At 41.4% G+C, this 16,425-nt stretch overlaps 1 protein-coding gene across 1 annotated transcript in view; it reads right to left on the bottom strand.

Annotated features, from left to right (window-relative positions):
* Positions 1 to 14,165, bottom strand: part of LOC104842257 (plasminogen-like) — a 28,554-nt gene extending 14,389 nt beyond the window's left edge. The window contains exons 1-8 of the mRNA XM_010584482.1: positions 14,117 to 14,165; positions 10,956 to 11,091; positions 10,204 to 10,310; positions 4,337 to 4,451; positions 3,106 to 3,269; positions 2,459 to 2,594; positions 2,217 to 2,335; positions 576 to 738 (exon numbers count right to left, since the gene is read on the bottom strand). Of these exons, the coding sequence (XP_010582784.1) occupies positions 576 to 738; positions 2,217 to 2,335; positions 2,459 to 2,594; positions 3,106 to 3,269; positions 4,337 to 4,451; positions 10,204 to 10,310; positions 10,956 to 11,091; positions 14,117 to 14,165 (989 nt within the window). The remainder of the gene's footprint in view (positions 1 to 575; positions 739 to 2,216; positions 2,336 to 2,458; positions 2,595 to 3,105; positions 3,270 to 4,336; positions 4,452 to 10,203; positions 10,311 to 10,955; positions 11,092 to 14,116) is intronic.
* Positions 14,166 to 16,425: the final 2,260 nt, after the last annotated feature.

Here is a 16,425-nt window from a genome sequence, read left to right as displayed (position 1 = left end):
CTGGATGTCACAGACTGATCCTGGAAGCATGTGCATATGAGCACCAGTGCATGCTGCTCTCTGCCCTGTGATAATGGACAGGGATTCACATACCAGGAAAACTTGCAGGCTGCATTTCACAACCCACAAGATCAAAATACAGAGCTAAAAGCCTGGTCAGTCCCAGTTACCCTTACCCTTTGATAATGTTCTGCAAACCCAGCTCCTCTGACCTTGGAGCACAAGGATCTTGGACCTTGGAGCATTGCTCTTCAGAAGAGTAACGCATTGAAAGTGTGCCAAAACACAGCTAGGGGATTTTTAACATAAAAGTAGTAAATACTTATAACCGCAGTGGAATGTGAAGGAGACAGGTGAAAAAAGCACATGACGATAAAGTAGCTGATAAAAAAAAAGGAATGCAGAAAAAAATTAAGAGCAAGACCTGAACAGAAGTAATGAGAGCTAACAAAAGGTGAGAAAACAGCTTATCAACATAACTGTGGAAAACCTGTGCTCCTCTTGCCTCTGCATCTGGATTGATAAGGAATAACTATGTTCTGTGGTATTTGTTAAAATGATGAGGCTCAGCATACTTGCAGGGATATCTGTCAGGAATCCAGCCATGTCTGTGAGGAAACTGCGTGTTCCAGTGTTGACAGGCATTTCCCGATTTGGTGACGGCTATCCTGCCTCGATAGTCTTCTCCTTTCCCTGAAAGACACTGGGAGCCCAGGCCAGAGACTGGTGGGTGCATAGCTGTAACAGGATTACAAAAAAAAAAAAAAAAAAAAGAAAGAAAAGAAAAGGAAACACTGCTAACTAGTGCTTTCAAATATATTTTAAACCCCCTTGTTTTCTGTAATGTCAAACATGCATTTTTTTCTTTCAGCAGAGATGACATTGGTTGAAAGCCATGGCAAAACCAAACATTTTCACAAGCAGTCAGGCGTGCCAGATAGATGTCCTGTGTCTGTCCTTTTACAGCAGTTAGTAAATAACTTTGCTGGGTCGAGTCAGACTTTGTGTCTGCAGTCCCCTGAGAGCAGAGCTGGAAAGGCAGTAAGTAGTCCTGTACAGTCTTGTAAAAACAAGCAGGATGAAGGGAGCACATTGATATAATACACATGGGTAGGGTGGAAGGGCAGAAAGGATAAGGATAAAGGCCAAGACAATTGTGAGAGAAAGCAAAACAGCCTTCTGAGCTGAGCCTCTGGAGTCAGTTTATTGGGAAAGTGGGGCAGAAGGAGGAGTGAAAGAAAGTGAATTGGTCTGGCACGTGGGGAACAGCAAAGAAAGCAAGAGTGACAATCAGAGGCACAGAACCTGCGGAGGGCAGAGAGAAAATCAATCTACAGTGCATACCTACTATATATACTTTGTATATGGAATTTCCTGAGGAGACAAGTATGACTCTAAAAGACTGGTCTGTTCCTTGAACTTTCTTTTAGTTTTAAGCACAAAAATGGAGATGCTATGGTAACTTTCACAACTTACTTTATCATACCAAAGTCTATAAATAGTCATTCTTCCATCTGTAATTGAGCATGCTGACGTGAACTACTTCTAGCAAACACATGCTAGAGCTGCTGCTTAGAGCACTGGCAAGTGCAGATGCATCAGAAAGCAAGCTCTAGAGATAAAAACACAGAAATTTTTCTCAAAGTACAGTCCAGTTCTACAAACAGCAGTGCTAATCTCGTTATTCAGTGCTTTGGAAATGTCCATATTTAGTGTGCTCAGCTTAATGGGTTAAGCTAGCTCACTGCTAACTCAGGTTTTTCTCCTGAGGTCTGAACTTGTTTCTCAGGATTCATCCCTTGCTGTGCTGGCAGTGCTGGCTGTGCTGGCCGGACCCAGGTAAAATATCACAGTATGTCCACATGGTTATTTACGTGTTTTCCATGAGTTAGCAGGTCAGCTGAAAACTACCACCTGATTTAACCTGAATGCCTGCCTCTCAGGTAAATTGAAAAGTAAGGTGGTTCAAGATAAATCAGGGTTTCCATAACATCTTTGGCATTATTGCACTTTGCGACACCTGCATCCTCACTGACATTATATGATTTTATATAACAGAAATTTAGTGAGTGATTCTGCTTATTAATGTGCACTTTCCCTGGTTCAGAAGGATTTCCTCAGGTTACTCAGAACTGTGATTTCTTGTCTTTCCACTCCCTGCATCATTTTAATGAGAAGAGCTACCCTCTGGAGTGATCTCAGGAAATCAGACTCACTGCAACGAGGAATGTTGCAATATTCCCAGCGTTTAGTAGGGCTAGTAGTGAAACACCAGGGCCGAAGTTCGCCATCAGGATTACGGCAATAATTCATCTTCAGATCTTTCTCTGGAAAACTGCACATTGAAAATGAAAGAGAAGCTTGTGAGTCAGCTATAGCCCGCTGTAGCAATTAGGCTGTCTGCAGGCAGGGTCTCCCAGGTACTGTGGGAATGAATTCAGCTCTAAGCGTGACTCACTGTTTCGGGGTAAATCCATGCATATGAGGCTCTTGGGTATCCCAGCGCTGGCACTCAAGCCCAGACTCTGTTCTGGAAACTTCTCCATGGTAGTCTTCACCATTACACTGCATGCACTCCACTGTAGGGCCTTGGCCTAGGCAGAATGAAAATAAAGCAAGGTTCACACCAGCCTGTGAATTCTGATCCTGATCTACTCATGGAGGACTACACTGAAAGGAAAAGAGGGTTTTGCTCCAGCTAATGATGAAAAGAATCCAGAAGACCATGCATTAAAGCCTAGCCAAATGAATAAAGCTTCAGGGAGGTCATTTGGAGGGAGGACTTTGTTACATATCTGTATGTAGTGATAGCAATGGGAGTTCTGTACATAACACAGCACTTGGGTCAATCTTTACTCCTGTTAAAATTAAATAAATTGGTAGGGGTAAGACCAGGACAAACATTTAAAAAAATTCAGTTCCTCCATATTTACAAAATTACTTTGATAACTACAGCCAATAAGGAAAACAACCTTTGTGTTGAGAACTTCTTAAGTTCCAGCTTGATCTAAATTCATGTTTGAAACCAATCTGCAATATTAAAGCACGAACAAACAGCAGGAATAATATTACCTACTTGAACACTCCTCTGAAAAATAAATATACCTTCTCCAGTGTGCATGACCTGGCCCTCACACTCTGGGATGTTACAGTAATCAAATCTGGTAGCAGGATCTGTTGTGTAACACCAGGGTCCTCTTTCATCCCCATCAGGATTTCTGCAGTAGTTTTCATCCAACCCTGCATTGGGGTGTTTTTCAGGTGTATATCTGTAATAATATTAAAATTCTATTTTAATTCTAGTAATTTAGTGGAGCAGAAGGGAAATGTCCAACTTGCTGAGCTAGCTGTGGGGCTCTATTCATTCACAGTAAAAATGGGAGAAACAGATTCCCCATTGTAACCTGTAAATGAAATCTGAAAAAACATTCCATAACTGCCATTGTTAGTAGCTTTCTCCCTAGGTCCCAGCTGCCGATGATGAGTGAGCTACAGCCTGCAAAGACTATGTCAGTCTCTAAGGACAATTATTGTCTTTAATACTTACATCCAGCTGATCTAGTCAGCTCACTGACCTGTGGCTCTGTCATGTATTTTTCTTAATGGAGCTACTTTAAAAGTGGAGCATGTCTAGAGACTATTCACCAAACACAACTGGATCCTAATTTGCAAAGATTTTGAAGCAAATGACCATAGGCCTCTTCCTACAGTAATCCTCTCAGAGAAGACTAAATAGCTTTTAAACAAAAAATCTAACCAAGTGCATCCAAATTTCATTAGAATAACAACAAAAATTATTTTTTTTAAACAGATAAAACTCCAACATATATCAGAGAAAATAGGACCTCTGCTTCCACACTTGCTTCAGTGAGCCCAGTTGGCAGCCAGCCCTGAGAAATCCCTGCTTGGGCACGTCCCTTTGGCACTTGGATACTTTGCTGGATGTTTCTTCTTGACTGCCTGGATGGCAGGCAAGGGGTCGTAGAGCTGGACAGATATTACTGCTTTTTTTTTTTTTCACACCTCATAAAGAAGAGACAAATTGTGGCAAAATTTTCATCAGGTGTTGATAAAAGGAGCATTTCATCTTCTTAAGAGGCCCAGCATTTAGACACAACTTCTCTAGCTGACAGTGCACCCTTTCCTATCCAGATCATTGCAGTTCTCTGACAGTAGAGTCAGAAGTAACAAGGCACATGAAGATAAAGTTGTCTTAAGAAGTCACCTGACAACTGGCTTTGATAACATGCAATATAAAATTGTATATACACAGGAAGTTGGGGAAGCTTGGAAAAGATTCTGAACAACATGAAGACAAATATAAATAAGGACGTACTTTGGGTTGTGGGGTGTTTTTTCTGCCCACTTCTGGCATGGAATACCCCTCCAAGTTTTGGCTTCCATTCCTCTGTAGTCCTTCCCAATCCCTCTTCTACATTGTAGAAGGTAAACTGAAATGGAATTGGCTTTATTAATTCAATGGTGTTACAATATTGCATCTCTTGAAACTGAGAATCTGCAGGTACAGCTCTGAAGTTCATCAGTTCATAATGAACCATGTTTTACCCATGTTTTGAACCTCTTGTGCATGCAAACACATATGTGATTCCATAAGGTATTTTAAAACAAATTAGTTACCAACTACTAGGCAACTACAGAGGATAATTCCTGAAACATTTTTATGAAGCTAATAAAACCTAGTTAAGAAAACAGATATAACAAGTTACAGTTGTTTCTGACATGTATAAAATACATGCTTATACTATCATACTACTGGGATAAAAAGGAAGGTCTTTCACCAGCAGCTGGAGATTCTTTGAAATGCATTGTTCATAAGAACATTCGCAGTGTGGGTGTCATGCAACTATCCCTTCAACCCAGAAAATTTTTAGTTATCAAAATATGTTTGTCACGTAAGTGGTCCCCAAAATCTTTGATTCCTCTTAGCCTCTGACTCCCAGGTACTTTCTAGTGGGATTCCAAGGCAGACAGAATGCAAAGCATGTTGATGATGCTTTTATTGGCAACAGACACTGAAAAATCTCCAGTTATGGGAGGGAGTGACCCTGATTTCCCCTTCAGCAATTTGCTTGCACAAGAAGGATCCCCCTAAACCCCAAAATACAAAATGGAAATATTAGAGCAAGAACAGGAGACCAACATGATAGGAAAAGCTGAGCCTTGTTTGAACACCTTGCAATATTTACTGCCATCACAGTGTGTGGCTGGGACTACAAATGTTTGTGCTGTGTGTCTTACCAAAAGGGAGCTGCTGCCTGGTTGTCAGGGTACTACTGGAGCACCCAAAAGTCTTGTCACCACTGCTGCAACACTGATACCCCAGTAGCAGGTCTCATCATGACCATCTCTGGTCAATAGCCTTGCCCATGGACTTTCTGATGTTGCCAGGCTCCTCCTAAATTATTTTAGTTTGTCAAAATAAAAAAGCCGGACACATCTGACACCTGGGGAGAGCGGGTGGAGGCTCTGTATAGCTGGGTCAGGAATGAAGACAAGCAAGTAACTTCCCAGTTCAAATGGCACATGAAGACCACCATGGATTTAGGCCTTGGTATTTGATCCCTCTTAAACAGCATTTTTAGTAACATGGCTTCTTTCTGTTTGACCCCCAAAGTCTCTTTTACTTTTCTGTCCTGTACAGGAGTTTGCTGTGCTGGCCTATAACACCTGCTAGTCTGTGTTCCTCTGAAAAGGGATAGAATCAAAAGCCAAACTATATGTCAAGAAAAAATTAAGTTTTGACTGAGGACACTGCTCTGTAAAGAAGGAAAAGTCTCTAACCAAGTTCTTAAGAAATGTTTCAGTGACTAAGTTCCAAAACTTTATTACCCCTACAAAAGCGTAAGCATCCCAGATGGCCACTGAGCTAGTAAAAATGCCATGATTCTTAAACTCTGAGAGGTGAATTAGAATGAAATGAAAAGGCACTCTTGGAGGTGTGGGTGGGAAGAAATCTGACTCAACATAATGTAGTGAGCATAGCCCACAAAAGCTAGGTATCTGGGCCTTGTGGATTATTCGTACTATTAACAAGGAAGACGTAATCAGAAGAGGATTCCTCATACAAGGTTTTGTCATTAACATAAGGAAAGTAAAACTATAACTGCCGGACAGATGTTCATGGAGTTGCCTTTGTAACTATGGACAATCCGGAGTATGGTCTGCATGCAGATCCTAAAGCATCCGTGGTGGTGTAAAATGTGGGTGCATAACATTGGGTGGCCCAGCACAGCCAGACAAACTTTTATACTCACAGAGGGATGAACCTTTTGGTTTTAAAGTAGATGTTTTGTACAGTTATTTTGAATCCATTCCCAAGGAAAATAAGCTCTGGCAAAGACTGATGCCAGTGTAGCTGTTACGAACTCCAAGGTCTAAGTCAGGCCTAGGTGTGATTGTTGCCATGAGTTGCCATGAACCTAAGGGAGTTGCAGAGTCACAAAATGTCCTGGAGATTGCTTTCTCCAAGCAGAACAGATTCCATCATATCTCAGCAGAAAGGAGTTTTACAGCAGCTATTTCCTGGTGCTGAGGAGTCATGGTGGGGACAGAAAACTTTTCTGAGGCTTAAGGAAACTAAATGCCTTTATTTGCAAATTCAAACTCAGGCTGGAAGACGCTGGTTGTGATAATTACGTTGCTTCTAGGAAGGCAAGTCTTACTTTTACAATGCACTTTAACAGCCTTTTGAAAAATATCTCTGGTTTGAGGTGGACTGGGGCCATTACAGATACAAAATGCTGCTGTTTGGATTATCCAGAGACAAAGATGTTGGCAGTGGTAGCCGTGAGTTTCAGAAGAAATGAGATAGTCTTGTATTCCTGCTAGTGCAAAATACAAGGACGATGACTCTACACCCTCTGTTTGAAAAAAACAGGCACTGTAAAAATTGTCCCCTGAAAAAAACCAAAGGACCCAATTCTCTGGCTATTAGAGCTAAAAGCACTTCCTGCTGAAGCAGGCTCGCTTGAAGAGCTATCCCTAAGAAGGCAGAGGTAGTATGTTGCATAGTGGCAGCATAGGAGCTGAATGGTGTAGCCAAGGGAGTCAGTGTGTGTCCCAGGTGTCAGGGGTGGGTCTCCCAGAGTGCAGAAAGCAGCAAAAGAGGAAGATGAGACAGGCAGTCCCCAAATTACTGCAGATTGTAAGAATGCTGGATGATGCGCAAATGATGCCTGATAACTCATTAGGTGAAAATGAAGAGTCTGTGAGGCAGATGGTTTTTTCCTTGCTAGTGTCTAGCTGCCTTAAGGCTCGGGTATATGGGTTGGGTAGTTTTGAAGAGCCATGAACATTAGCACAAGGATAAAATAGGGAAAGAGAAAATAGATTCCACGTGAAGGGATTTGGCATCCATCACCTACTGTCCAAGCCGTGACAGTGCCTGAGTGCAGCTTTCAGTGACATTGATAGATGCTAAATATGAGAGAGACTTGATTTCTGCTCAGTCTGCAGTGGGGGTTGAGAAGAGACAGCCTCTAAATTATCACAAAAGGTCTCCCAGTCACATCAAAGGTCTGGCAACTCTGCAGAAGGGCTGCGGATGACTGCGTCTGCTCTGACAGCCCACACGGTGATGGCAGTGAAGGCCAGAGAGGTGGCTGCCTGCTGTGCCTAGGTGGGACACTGAGTTTCACCCTGCAGAAGGACAGCAGGTAACCATGTCTCTGTCCTGGGCCTGACACCTGGACCAGTGCCTCCATTCGTGGGAGACCCACTGCCATGACAGGCACCTACAGGGCCGATGAGCTGGTCCCTGGGTGTGAGGAACCAGACACAGTGTCTCCTCCTGCAGTGGACTCATGTGGTGACAATTTCCTTCAGTCCTGGTCATGGCCAGGAAGGAAAAGCTCCGCTTATAAGAGGATGAGGAGACAGGGGAGCAGACCCATATCTCACCCTACAGTTTCTGTTAAGGCTAAAAAGTAAACAAGAAAAATCCATCCTGAAGCATGAGAGGGTGCCAAGCTAGGCCTTTTTTTCTGCAGGAAAAGGTGGCTTCACTGGGGGCACAAGCAGCAGAGCTGAAGGCTCTGACTAAATTTCTAGATTACATGTGGTCAGAAAGGTGAACATGGAGGCTGGAGGCACCAGGCCTGTCTTCCAGGGAATAGCTTTGGAGGAGGTGTGCAAGAAAGAAGAGAAGCCAAGCAGTGCTCTCTCTTTTTCCTGAGAGGCCAAGGCTCCTGCGTATAAAATCAAGTCTTTTGCTACTGACATGAGGATCAGATGTGTCTCTTCAGATGTTTCAGAAGTTTGGAAGAGCTTGGACAACAGCAAGCAACGTACAAGGGCCCTGATGAAGTTAGGGATATTGTCTTGATCTGTACCAATTTGAGCCTGAGTTATTGTCTGGTTTTCTCTGACAGCATATAATTAGGGTCAATGAGAATTATTTATTCACTTGGGCTAATTTCAACTTAATAGTTAATGACTTGTGCATCTGTCTATTTGCTTTCAACATACGCAGAGGAATTTACAGAGCACTTAGTCCTCCTTTATCCTGTTCTAACCTCAAAGGAAAATTCCAATCACTTTTGACTTCAGTAAAAAAAAAATCACATTTAAAATGTTGAGGCATTGGCTACATCCATATTTCTACAGATATTTCACTTGTGCTAGAAGTGACCTGGCTGAACCTGCTCCAGTATTTTTCTGTAGTGGTGACTCACACATCAGTGGTCTATGAGGAATATGTGAAAAATAAAAGTGGAGAAGAAGTCTCCATAGGCTTTAGTCTTGTGAGGTCTGTTACTGGGACAAGGGGGGACATGACTGTAGAGCTAAAGTCTTTTGATCAAAACAACTGCAACGGTGGTTTTACCTTTTAAAACAAGAAGGAATCTGACCATAATAACACTCAAGAATCAAGCAGTACACTTCAAATTCTAGCTTTTAAGGCTTTAGTAATACGTCCGAGCTAAACACAAACTGCAAGGTCAGGAAAACTGGTGAGAAAATCCACTTGTGATTAGCATAGAAAGAAGACACCAGGGAACACATATTGCACCATAAGAACAAAATGTAACTGGCTGATAATCAGCTAGAGGTTAAGCTAGTACTTACTGAAGATATCTGTTACAAACCCAGTTGCACTTGGTGCTGTGAACCTGGCAACCCATTATCCAGTCTAGTAGCAGAAGAATTAGGATACAGCTGTTTAAATGTTAACATTCTAGCTTTTCGTTATGTTTGGGTCAGATCTCCAGCAGACATTAATGAATTTGTCAGAATTGTATCAGTTTATATTAACTGGGAATTTGGATGTGAACTGCTTTCTCTTTAAAACTTTGATATGGCAAAGGGGACCTGCCCCATGATTATTCATGCAGTTTCAGTTTTCTGTATATCTTTCAAATGCTTCAGAATTGTAAAGACACTGAAAAGAATTGTCTTTTCAAACAAACTGAAATGTTCTTACAAGATATATTCACTATTGATCTTACACATCAGGTAGTAACAGGAGCTTTCTTTTTCATGGAAGACTCACTGAAATTAGTGTTTGTGACTGCCTTATGTATGTTCCCACAAAACTTATGAAGATATTCTAGTTAAAAAAATCTATTTATTTTTCCAGCTATATAGCATCTGTTCAAAACTTAGAAAAGCATTAATTAATTAATTCCACAAATAATCTTAAAACCAAGCCACTTATCTAAGCCTGGCATAAAACAAGAATTAAGCATAAACAAAACAGCTTACAGAACATGAACATTTGGTTATTATTTTTTTTAGAAGTTATAAGTCAATACAATATTTCAGTCAAATAATTCCTGACCGAATTATTATACAGATAATTAGAGAAGTGGTTACACAGAAGTAGATAATCCTGTAGTCTTGAAAATTTGTATGACCAAGGACTCCACTAGCTCCACAAAGCAGAGGACTGCAATTACTTAAAGGGCAGAGAAATGTATGATTTTTGCTTTGGAGTATGCTTATTCTGCCTGGTCCCAGTAATACATGACTAAAGGACTGAAATATAAGTTCAGCTATAAGGAGCCTTGATGCTATATGTGAAATTCTCAGGCAGCTTCAGCCCAGTTAATAATGGGTGCAGGCCCACCTCACTGAAACTGTCACCACTTGCAATGGTTTGCTCCAGCACTGCAGCAGAGAATGCAAGGATGGAGTTAAAATAGGCTTAACACGTAAATGTGTAGTATCTTACTATATACATACTTTTCTTCTCATAAAGAACTGCATCCGTGCTGTTGAACATGACTGTCATTTTGGCATTTTCAGCCAGTGTTAAACACTGTAGCTTTTTCCTGGTGAATAGGAAGGCCCTGTTGAAATTGAAAGGAAGCAATATTGACATAGGAAGCAATATTTTTAATTCAATTCAAATTATTCAACTTGTAATTATTTGTCTGTAAATTATTACTTTACTAGCACTTTCTTGTATCCACTTATATCTTTTAGATACTGCACTCAGTATCTGAGACACTGAGTAAGATACTGACGTTTTCTACTGCTCTGAAGTGGCTGACTTTTTCAGGATGTATAACTACATGAATAAGTTACTGTGTGGGAAGCTTGTTACTGCATTGGCAAAATGTTATCAACAGCATTCTAGCTGCTCAGGTTACCGCCTTTCCCTACAATGATTTAGAAATAGCTCACTCTTCTTTTGTGAAACAGGGCAGCATGCAGCTAAAGAGACATGAGCAGCTCTCCACGTAACATTGGGTAAGAGCAAACTTGAGCATTTACTGCACAATGAGTAATCCATTGTAAATCCACCCTTTGGATTGACCTTGTGGTAATTTATGGGTGGAGATAAGCCACAAGCTAAAGGCACAGTCATGGAAGACGTTGCTGTAGGCAGAGCTGCAGCAGCATGGGGATGTTGGTTCTGAGCAACAACAGGAAAATATCATTGATATGCAGACACCCATGATAACATGGTTTTAAGATTCAACAGAAATTACCTGCAATTAAAATTTCTTTCTGCTTCACATTTCTCTGCACATTCTTTTTCATTGTTTGTCTTGTAAAACTGTTTATTTCGAGTAAGTATCCAAACACCATCTGTTCTTAAATAGTCATCCAGAATATCTCCTTTCACTACAAGGGAAGGAAAGGAATCAGACATTAAAAATGAGAATGATGCAGTTAAGAAGATCTGTGACTTTGAGTCCCATTTTCCATGTAGCATTGACAGGTGAGGCACCATTTATTTTGTGTAATTCTGGGTAAAAAGATGATAAACTCTGAGGAAATTTCTGTCTCCTGACACAATCACAGCTGTATGACTGGAACATGTCCTAGGAAAAAAACAGCAGAAGAGAGATGAGGGAAGGAGCTCTGAATGGAGTTATGTGTGGGTTTGAAAGTGAGAACAAGAAATGTGAAACAAGAGTGAGAGGGACCAGAGAGAGGGACTAAATGGTGTCAAACAAACACCAGTCAGAGAAAGATAAAGGGAAGTGTTATCAATATTGAAGTTTTGGAGAAGCGTGAATTGGGAGGATGTGAGTTTATGACCTCCCATGTGGATGGTGCAATCACTGCAGTTTTACTGGTCCCTGAATAGTTGTGTGTCCTAAGATGTCTTGCCCTGGAGCAAGACCCCTCAATCATAAAATGACTATATAGTCTTTTACAATGGCCACCATTATTTTTGTTGTAATGGGTTTAGCAGACTTACTAATAAATCTGTTAGGCTGCATCTCTCTTGCAACAAATTAACCCAAGATTTTAAATAAGTAAATCAATTAGTGGTATTATATCTGAAAGCCACATGTGCATAAGATGGTGTCATGGTTTAACCCAGCAGGCAGCTAAACACCACACAGCTGTTCACTCACTGACCCCTCAGGAGGATGGGGGAAAGAATCGGAAAAAAAAGTAAAATTTGTGGGTTGAGATAAAGACAGTTTGATAAGACAGAAAAGGAAGGAATAATAATAATAACAATAGTAAAAATAAAAATAATTAGAACATACAAAACAAGTGATGCACAATGTAATTGCTCACCACCCGCTGACCGATGCCCAGACAGTTCCTGAGCAGGAACTTCCTAATTTCTACAAAAGCTTATCTCCACATCCAGCATCAGGTTACAAAGTTACAGGAGTGATATTGTTTAGTTATTTCACTTTTCAAGCTAGATTATTATTGACAGACACACAAAATTCATAAACGTTACGAACCTTTCTTTTATGCAAACATCCATATTAGGCTCAATTCACTGCAACATCACTCCAGTGTAATTAACTCCCATGACATATAGGTAATTCATCACCTACCTCCACATGACACATATTCACATAAAATAAAAGGTATTTGGGCCACTAATGAAAGTGAGATGATGAATTGCCTGAGGGCAATCTTCTGTGACTGTTTGCAGAGTTGGCTCAATGCTATAAAATCACATGTCTTAAGAAATCCCTGACACTGAGGCCTCCCACATCTAATCTTACTGTTACAGTAGGACTATATGGAGCACCAACAGCATACCAATTTCTCCTGATGGACTCAGCAAACAAGTGTTTCCTCTCCTGACCTTTTTCCTAAGCCAACTGAGGCCACTGTTCCAGAATTGCAGGGGACAAGAATAGGAAAATTTTACTTTCCAAACTTTATTGGCTCATCTTAAAACTATATGTTTGTCCAAAGAGCTCTACTTTGGATACCATTCTTTTTCAGTGATCATTAAAAAAAAAGATTTATTTCGGTCAGTTTAAGAATAAACACACGAGATTTTGGATGACATGCATAAGCGAAAAGGCAGCACAGATTGGCAGAGGCTTAGATAACAGAAAAGAAAATGTGATGGTAGTTGCCTGAAAAACACTGCAAAGTGTAAACTTAAGAAAGAATACAATAGATTTCAAAATCATTGAACCATAGAATTATTTATGTTGGAAAAGACCTTCCAGATCATCGAGTTCAACCATCAATGCAGCAGAGAATGTATTATTCTGGATAAAGTCCAAGTCTTTGTAAACACAGACGTGACACATGATAATTGAACAGAATATTCAAATATATGTGAGCAAACCAATTTCTTCTTTTATATATGTATCTTTCCAGACTTGACCAGTGCTAATCCAGAAGACATAAAAATTGGTATTAAGGCAGTTTTGTGGACCATCACTTTGGAGCAAGTGAGTTAGAGCTGATAACAATGAGCAAATAAAAATAACTTTATATCACATGTCTTTTATAACCCAGCACAATCAAACAATCATATGTCCCTGTTACTCTGTCATATTAAAGGTCTGAGCTATTAGAAAATCATACAAAATGTACTGATATGTTTTTATCGGTACTTTTTAAAAGTCATTTAAGGGCCATGCAATGTTAAAGTACTAGAGAATATGGTATCTGATTGAAATCTGATTGAAATGTATACTACATGTGGAATATTTATTTACAGCATTTGTAGACGAGATTGAAGTTCATATATTACCTTCAGTGGAATACCTATCTTCTTTTGGAGTTGTAAAAAAAAATTTCTAGACATATTCCTGGAAATGTTGATCCAGGTTACTGAAGATTAAATTTCTACCTTCTGCCCCCAGGAAAACAAGGGAGAATATTTTCTTGTAAGTGTTTGTCAACAGAAAATGTGAAATTGCTGGAATATAAAGGAGCTTTTTCATTTTTAATTTTGTTTTAAATATTTCATTTAAAAACTTTAAAACTTCTATCATAAAGGATGAAAATCAGGATCACTCTGCATAGCAATGCTTTGCAGTAAAAACAGCTTTAGCATTTGATTGAAAGCCTGCTGAAACCAGAGATAGCCTTCTCACTGACAGCTATGGGTTTTGTAGCAGGCTTTGGGGCTGCTTTCCAAGGGTGCCTCCATTTCTGGCCATGGGGCATGGCTGCAGGGAGCCATTTGTTCCCCATGCAGACACCAAGGCTGTTGCTTTTCTGGCGTCTCTAACGAACACAACACTGGAACAACCACAGCTCTTGCTTTGTTCAACAGCAGCTCTCGCTGGCCAGCAAGCCCCAGATCCGTCATCGTCCAGGTGAGCGGCGACACAGGGATTTGGGGACCTCCCTTCACCAAATGGAGCTTGCAAGCATTTAGCCCCCATCTCACCTAGGCAAGTGGAAGGCAAAGGACTCTTACCTGAGCTGAGCAAGAAAAGAAAGAGAAAGGCGCCTTTGCTAATCCCCATTTTGGCCCAGCTGGCGGGTGCTGGAAGTTGTGTGTGTCGGTGCACAAAGTTTTATTGACTCGCACTGGAGTGAGGCGGCATCAAACAAACAAGGCAGGTAGGTTGAGTTAATCATTCTCCCATGCTGTGACCCCCTTTGCCGTGGTGTGGCCATTCAAACAACCTTGAATTGGATGGATTACCAAATCAGACTCAATCACTTGCACTGGATGCTGGGAAATGTGAAGGCACTCTCTTTGTTTTGTGGGGCATGTTTTGTTCTCAGATTGCTTGGCCTCACTTTGCTAAGGTAAAGATGGGGATCACGGTGGTGGAAAGTATGGGAACCCAGGCACAATCTAATTCTACACAGTCCTGTATATTCAGCTTTGGGTCCCAACTGTGTTTTTAGTCACAGAGTTGCACTGCTTATGTTGGAACTGATTCTGATTTATGCTTTTGTGTAAGCCAGTCCCCAAAACCAGACCCTGTTAATGGTAACTCTGTAACAGAATTTCTTTCAACAGTCTCCAGTGTCCTTTCTGGGAGAAAGAACCTTCCTTCCCTCAGCTGTTTCCCATTTCTGTGTTGTTTTTTTTTGTTCATGACTTAGGAGGCAGTGTTCACCTCGGTTCAGTGTATAATGTGTCTTTGTCCCTCCAGGCAAAGCTCCTGATATCTCAGGTCTGCCCAGACCTCAGGGTGCATGTCAGGTGCCCCAAGCATTACAGCAACACCACCTCCATCACCCCCATGGGGCTCAGCTAAGGCAAGCTAGGCATTCCTAGCCAGAGTGCCCTCAGGAATTTCAGCTGGTTTGCCTGGCAAGTTTGTAGAGCCTTCAGCTGGGGTTGGCGGGGCAGAGAACAACAGTTAGGAGCAAGGTGGGAATCCCACATATTCTCCTCTGTGCTGGGAGAATGATGGTTCTGGAAAGTCCATGCATAGCAGCCACATCCCTGTGAGCACCGATGACTAGATGAGTCACCTGGGGTAAAAGCAGTGGTCAAAATGTAGATGGCTCCTGTGCACAGGTGGGAAATGTACCCTAGGCTGGTGGAGAACTGGCCTTTCTGCCTCAGCTCTGAGGCACTGCAGAGGGTTCTCAGTAGGGAGCCAGTGTGTAGCCTGCAGTCAGGATGGGCAGAAGTCACACCAGTAGGAAGACAGGTGGTTGGTCGTGGTAACTGTTTTGTGGTCATCTGTGTCCATGTACCATCACATCCACAGTTCATCCACATCCCTACCTCCACATTCACTTTTTGAGCATATTATCCAACCTCCACCAGACCTGGCAGAGGGATTGAACTCCAATGTTCCTACAAGGCTTCAGAAAATCAGTGATCAGACAGAGAAAAGAAAACAAAATTTATTCTCCATAAGGACACTCATGGTGGAAGCAAACACCATTCATTTCTGCTTTGCCAGTCAGCAAGTCTGTACCCTTCACCCAGCATGTCAGCACATGCATAGGTGAATCCGGAGAACATCCGCCTCATACACATGGACGTGGAAGACACAGGCTGTCCTACTGGAAGCCAGGAGTACCTCACAGAGAGATCATGGGGACATGAATGGGAAGAAGCAGGATTAAGGGACCATGTGGGAGTGAGAAGGGCATGGAGGACCTGAAGATTTTCCAGTTTGACACAGGAGAAAAGTGGGGTCACCAAGAGATGCAGGACGACACGATAAACAGGGATGTGAACTATGTGGAGCCAAGCCTCTACTGTTCTGCCACTGACAGCATTACTTGCTCTGCCCTCAGATACCGAATGTCACAGGCTATAGGTGCAGAAGTCTGAAGCCACTCTAGATCTGCTAGTAAATAGCATGGAAAAGTCTTTTCTCTTGGATCTCATTTAAATCTTTGACCAATCAGTAGCAGAGAGATTTTTATGCCTGTTTTCTACTAGAAACAATGGAAGCCACATCTTTGCTCCTGAAAACTATTCTGTAAGCCTACCCGATTTTGTGTGGGATTTTCTGGAGAATGTGCTGTCCTTGTAACGTCCAGAAGGGTGCAGCAGATGATACTTTTTCGACAAAGTAGGTGACAGTAAACGCCCAGCATAAGCAAAGCCGTCTGTAAGCACTCATTATACATTGGCAGGAGATGTTTGTCCATAAGCTTGAAAAAATTCTGAGGGATGTATTATTTTGTTGTTCATATCACAGCACTAGCTTATAAGGAAATTTGTCTTATGCAAATATGCTTTGCTTTTCTCAGTTCTCCCTTTTCCTTCCCACCACAATAGAAGAGGCTTAGAGTTGATTGGTT

The sequence above is a fragment of the Haliaeetus leucocephalus genome, unplaced genomic scaffold (assembly GCF_000737465.1).
Source record: "Haliaeetus leucocephalus isolate CR32 unplaced genomic scaffold, Haliaeetus_leucocephalus-4.0 Scaffold992, whole genome shotgun sequence".
In the NCBI taxonomy this organism is placed as follows: Eukaryota; Metazoa; Chordata; class Aves; order Accipitriformes; family Accipitridae; genus Haliaeetus; species Haliaeetus leucocephalus.
Note: the sequence above shows the minus strand (reverse complement) of the source record. Positions and strands in the feature narration are given on the sequence as shown.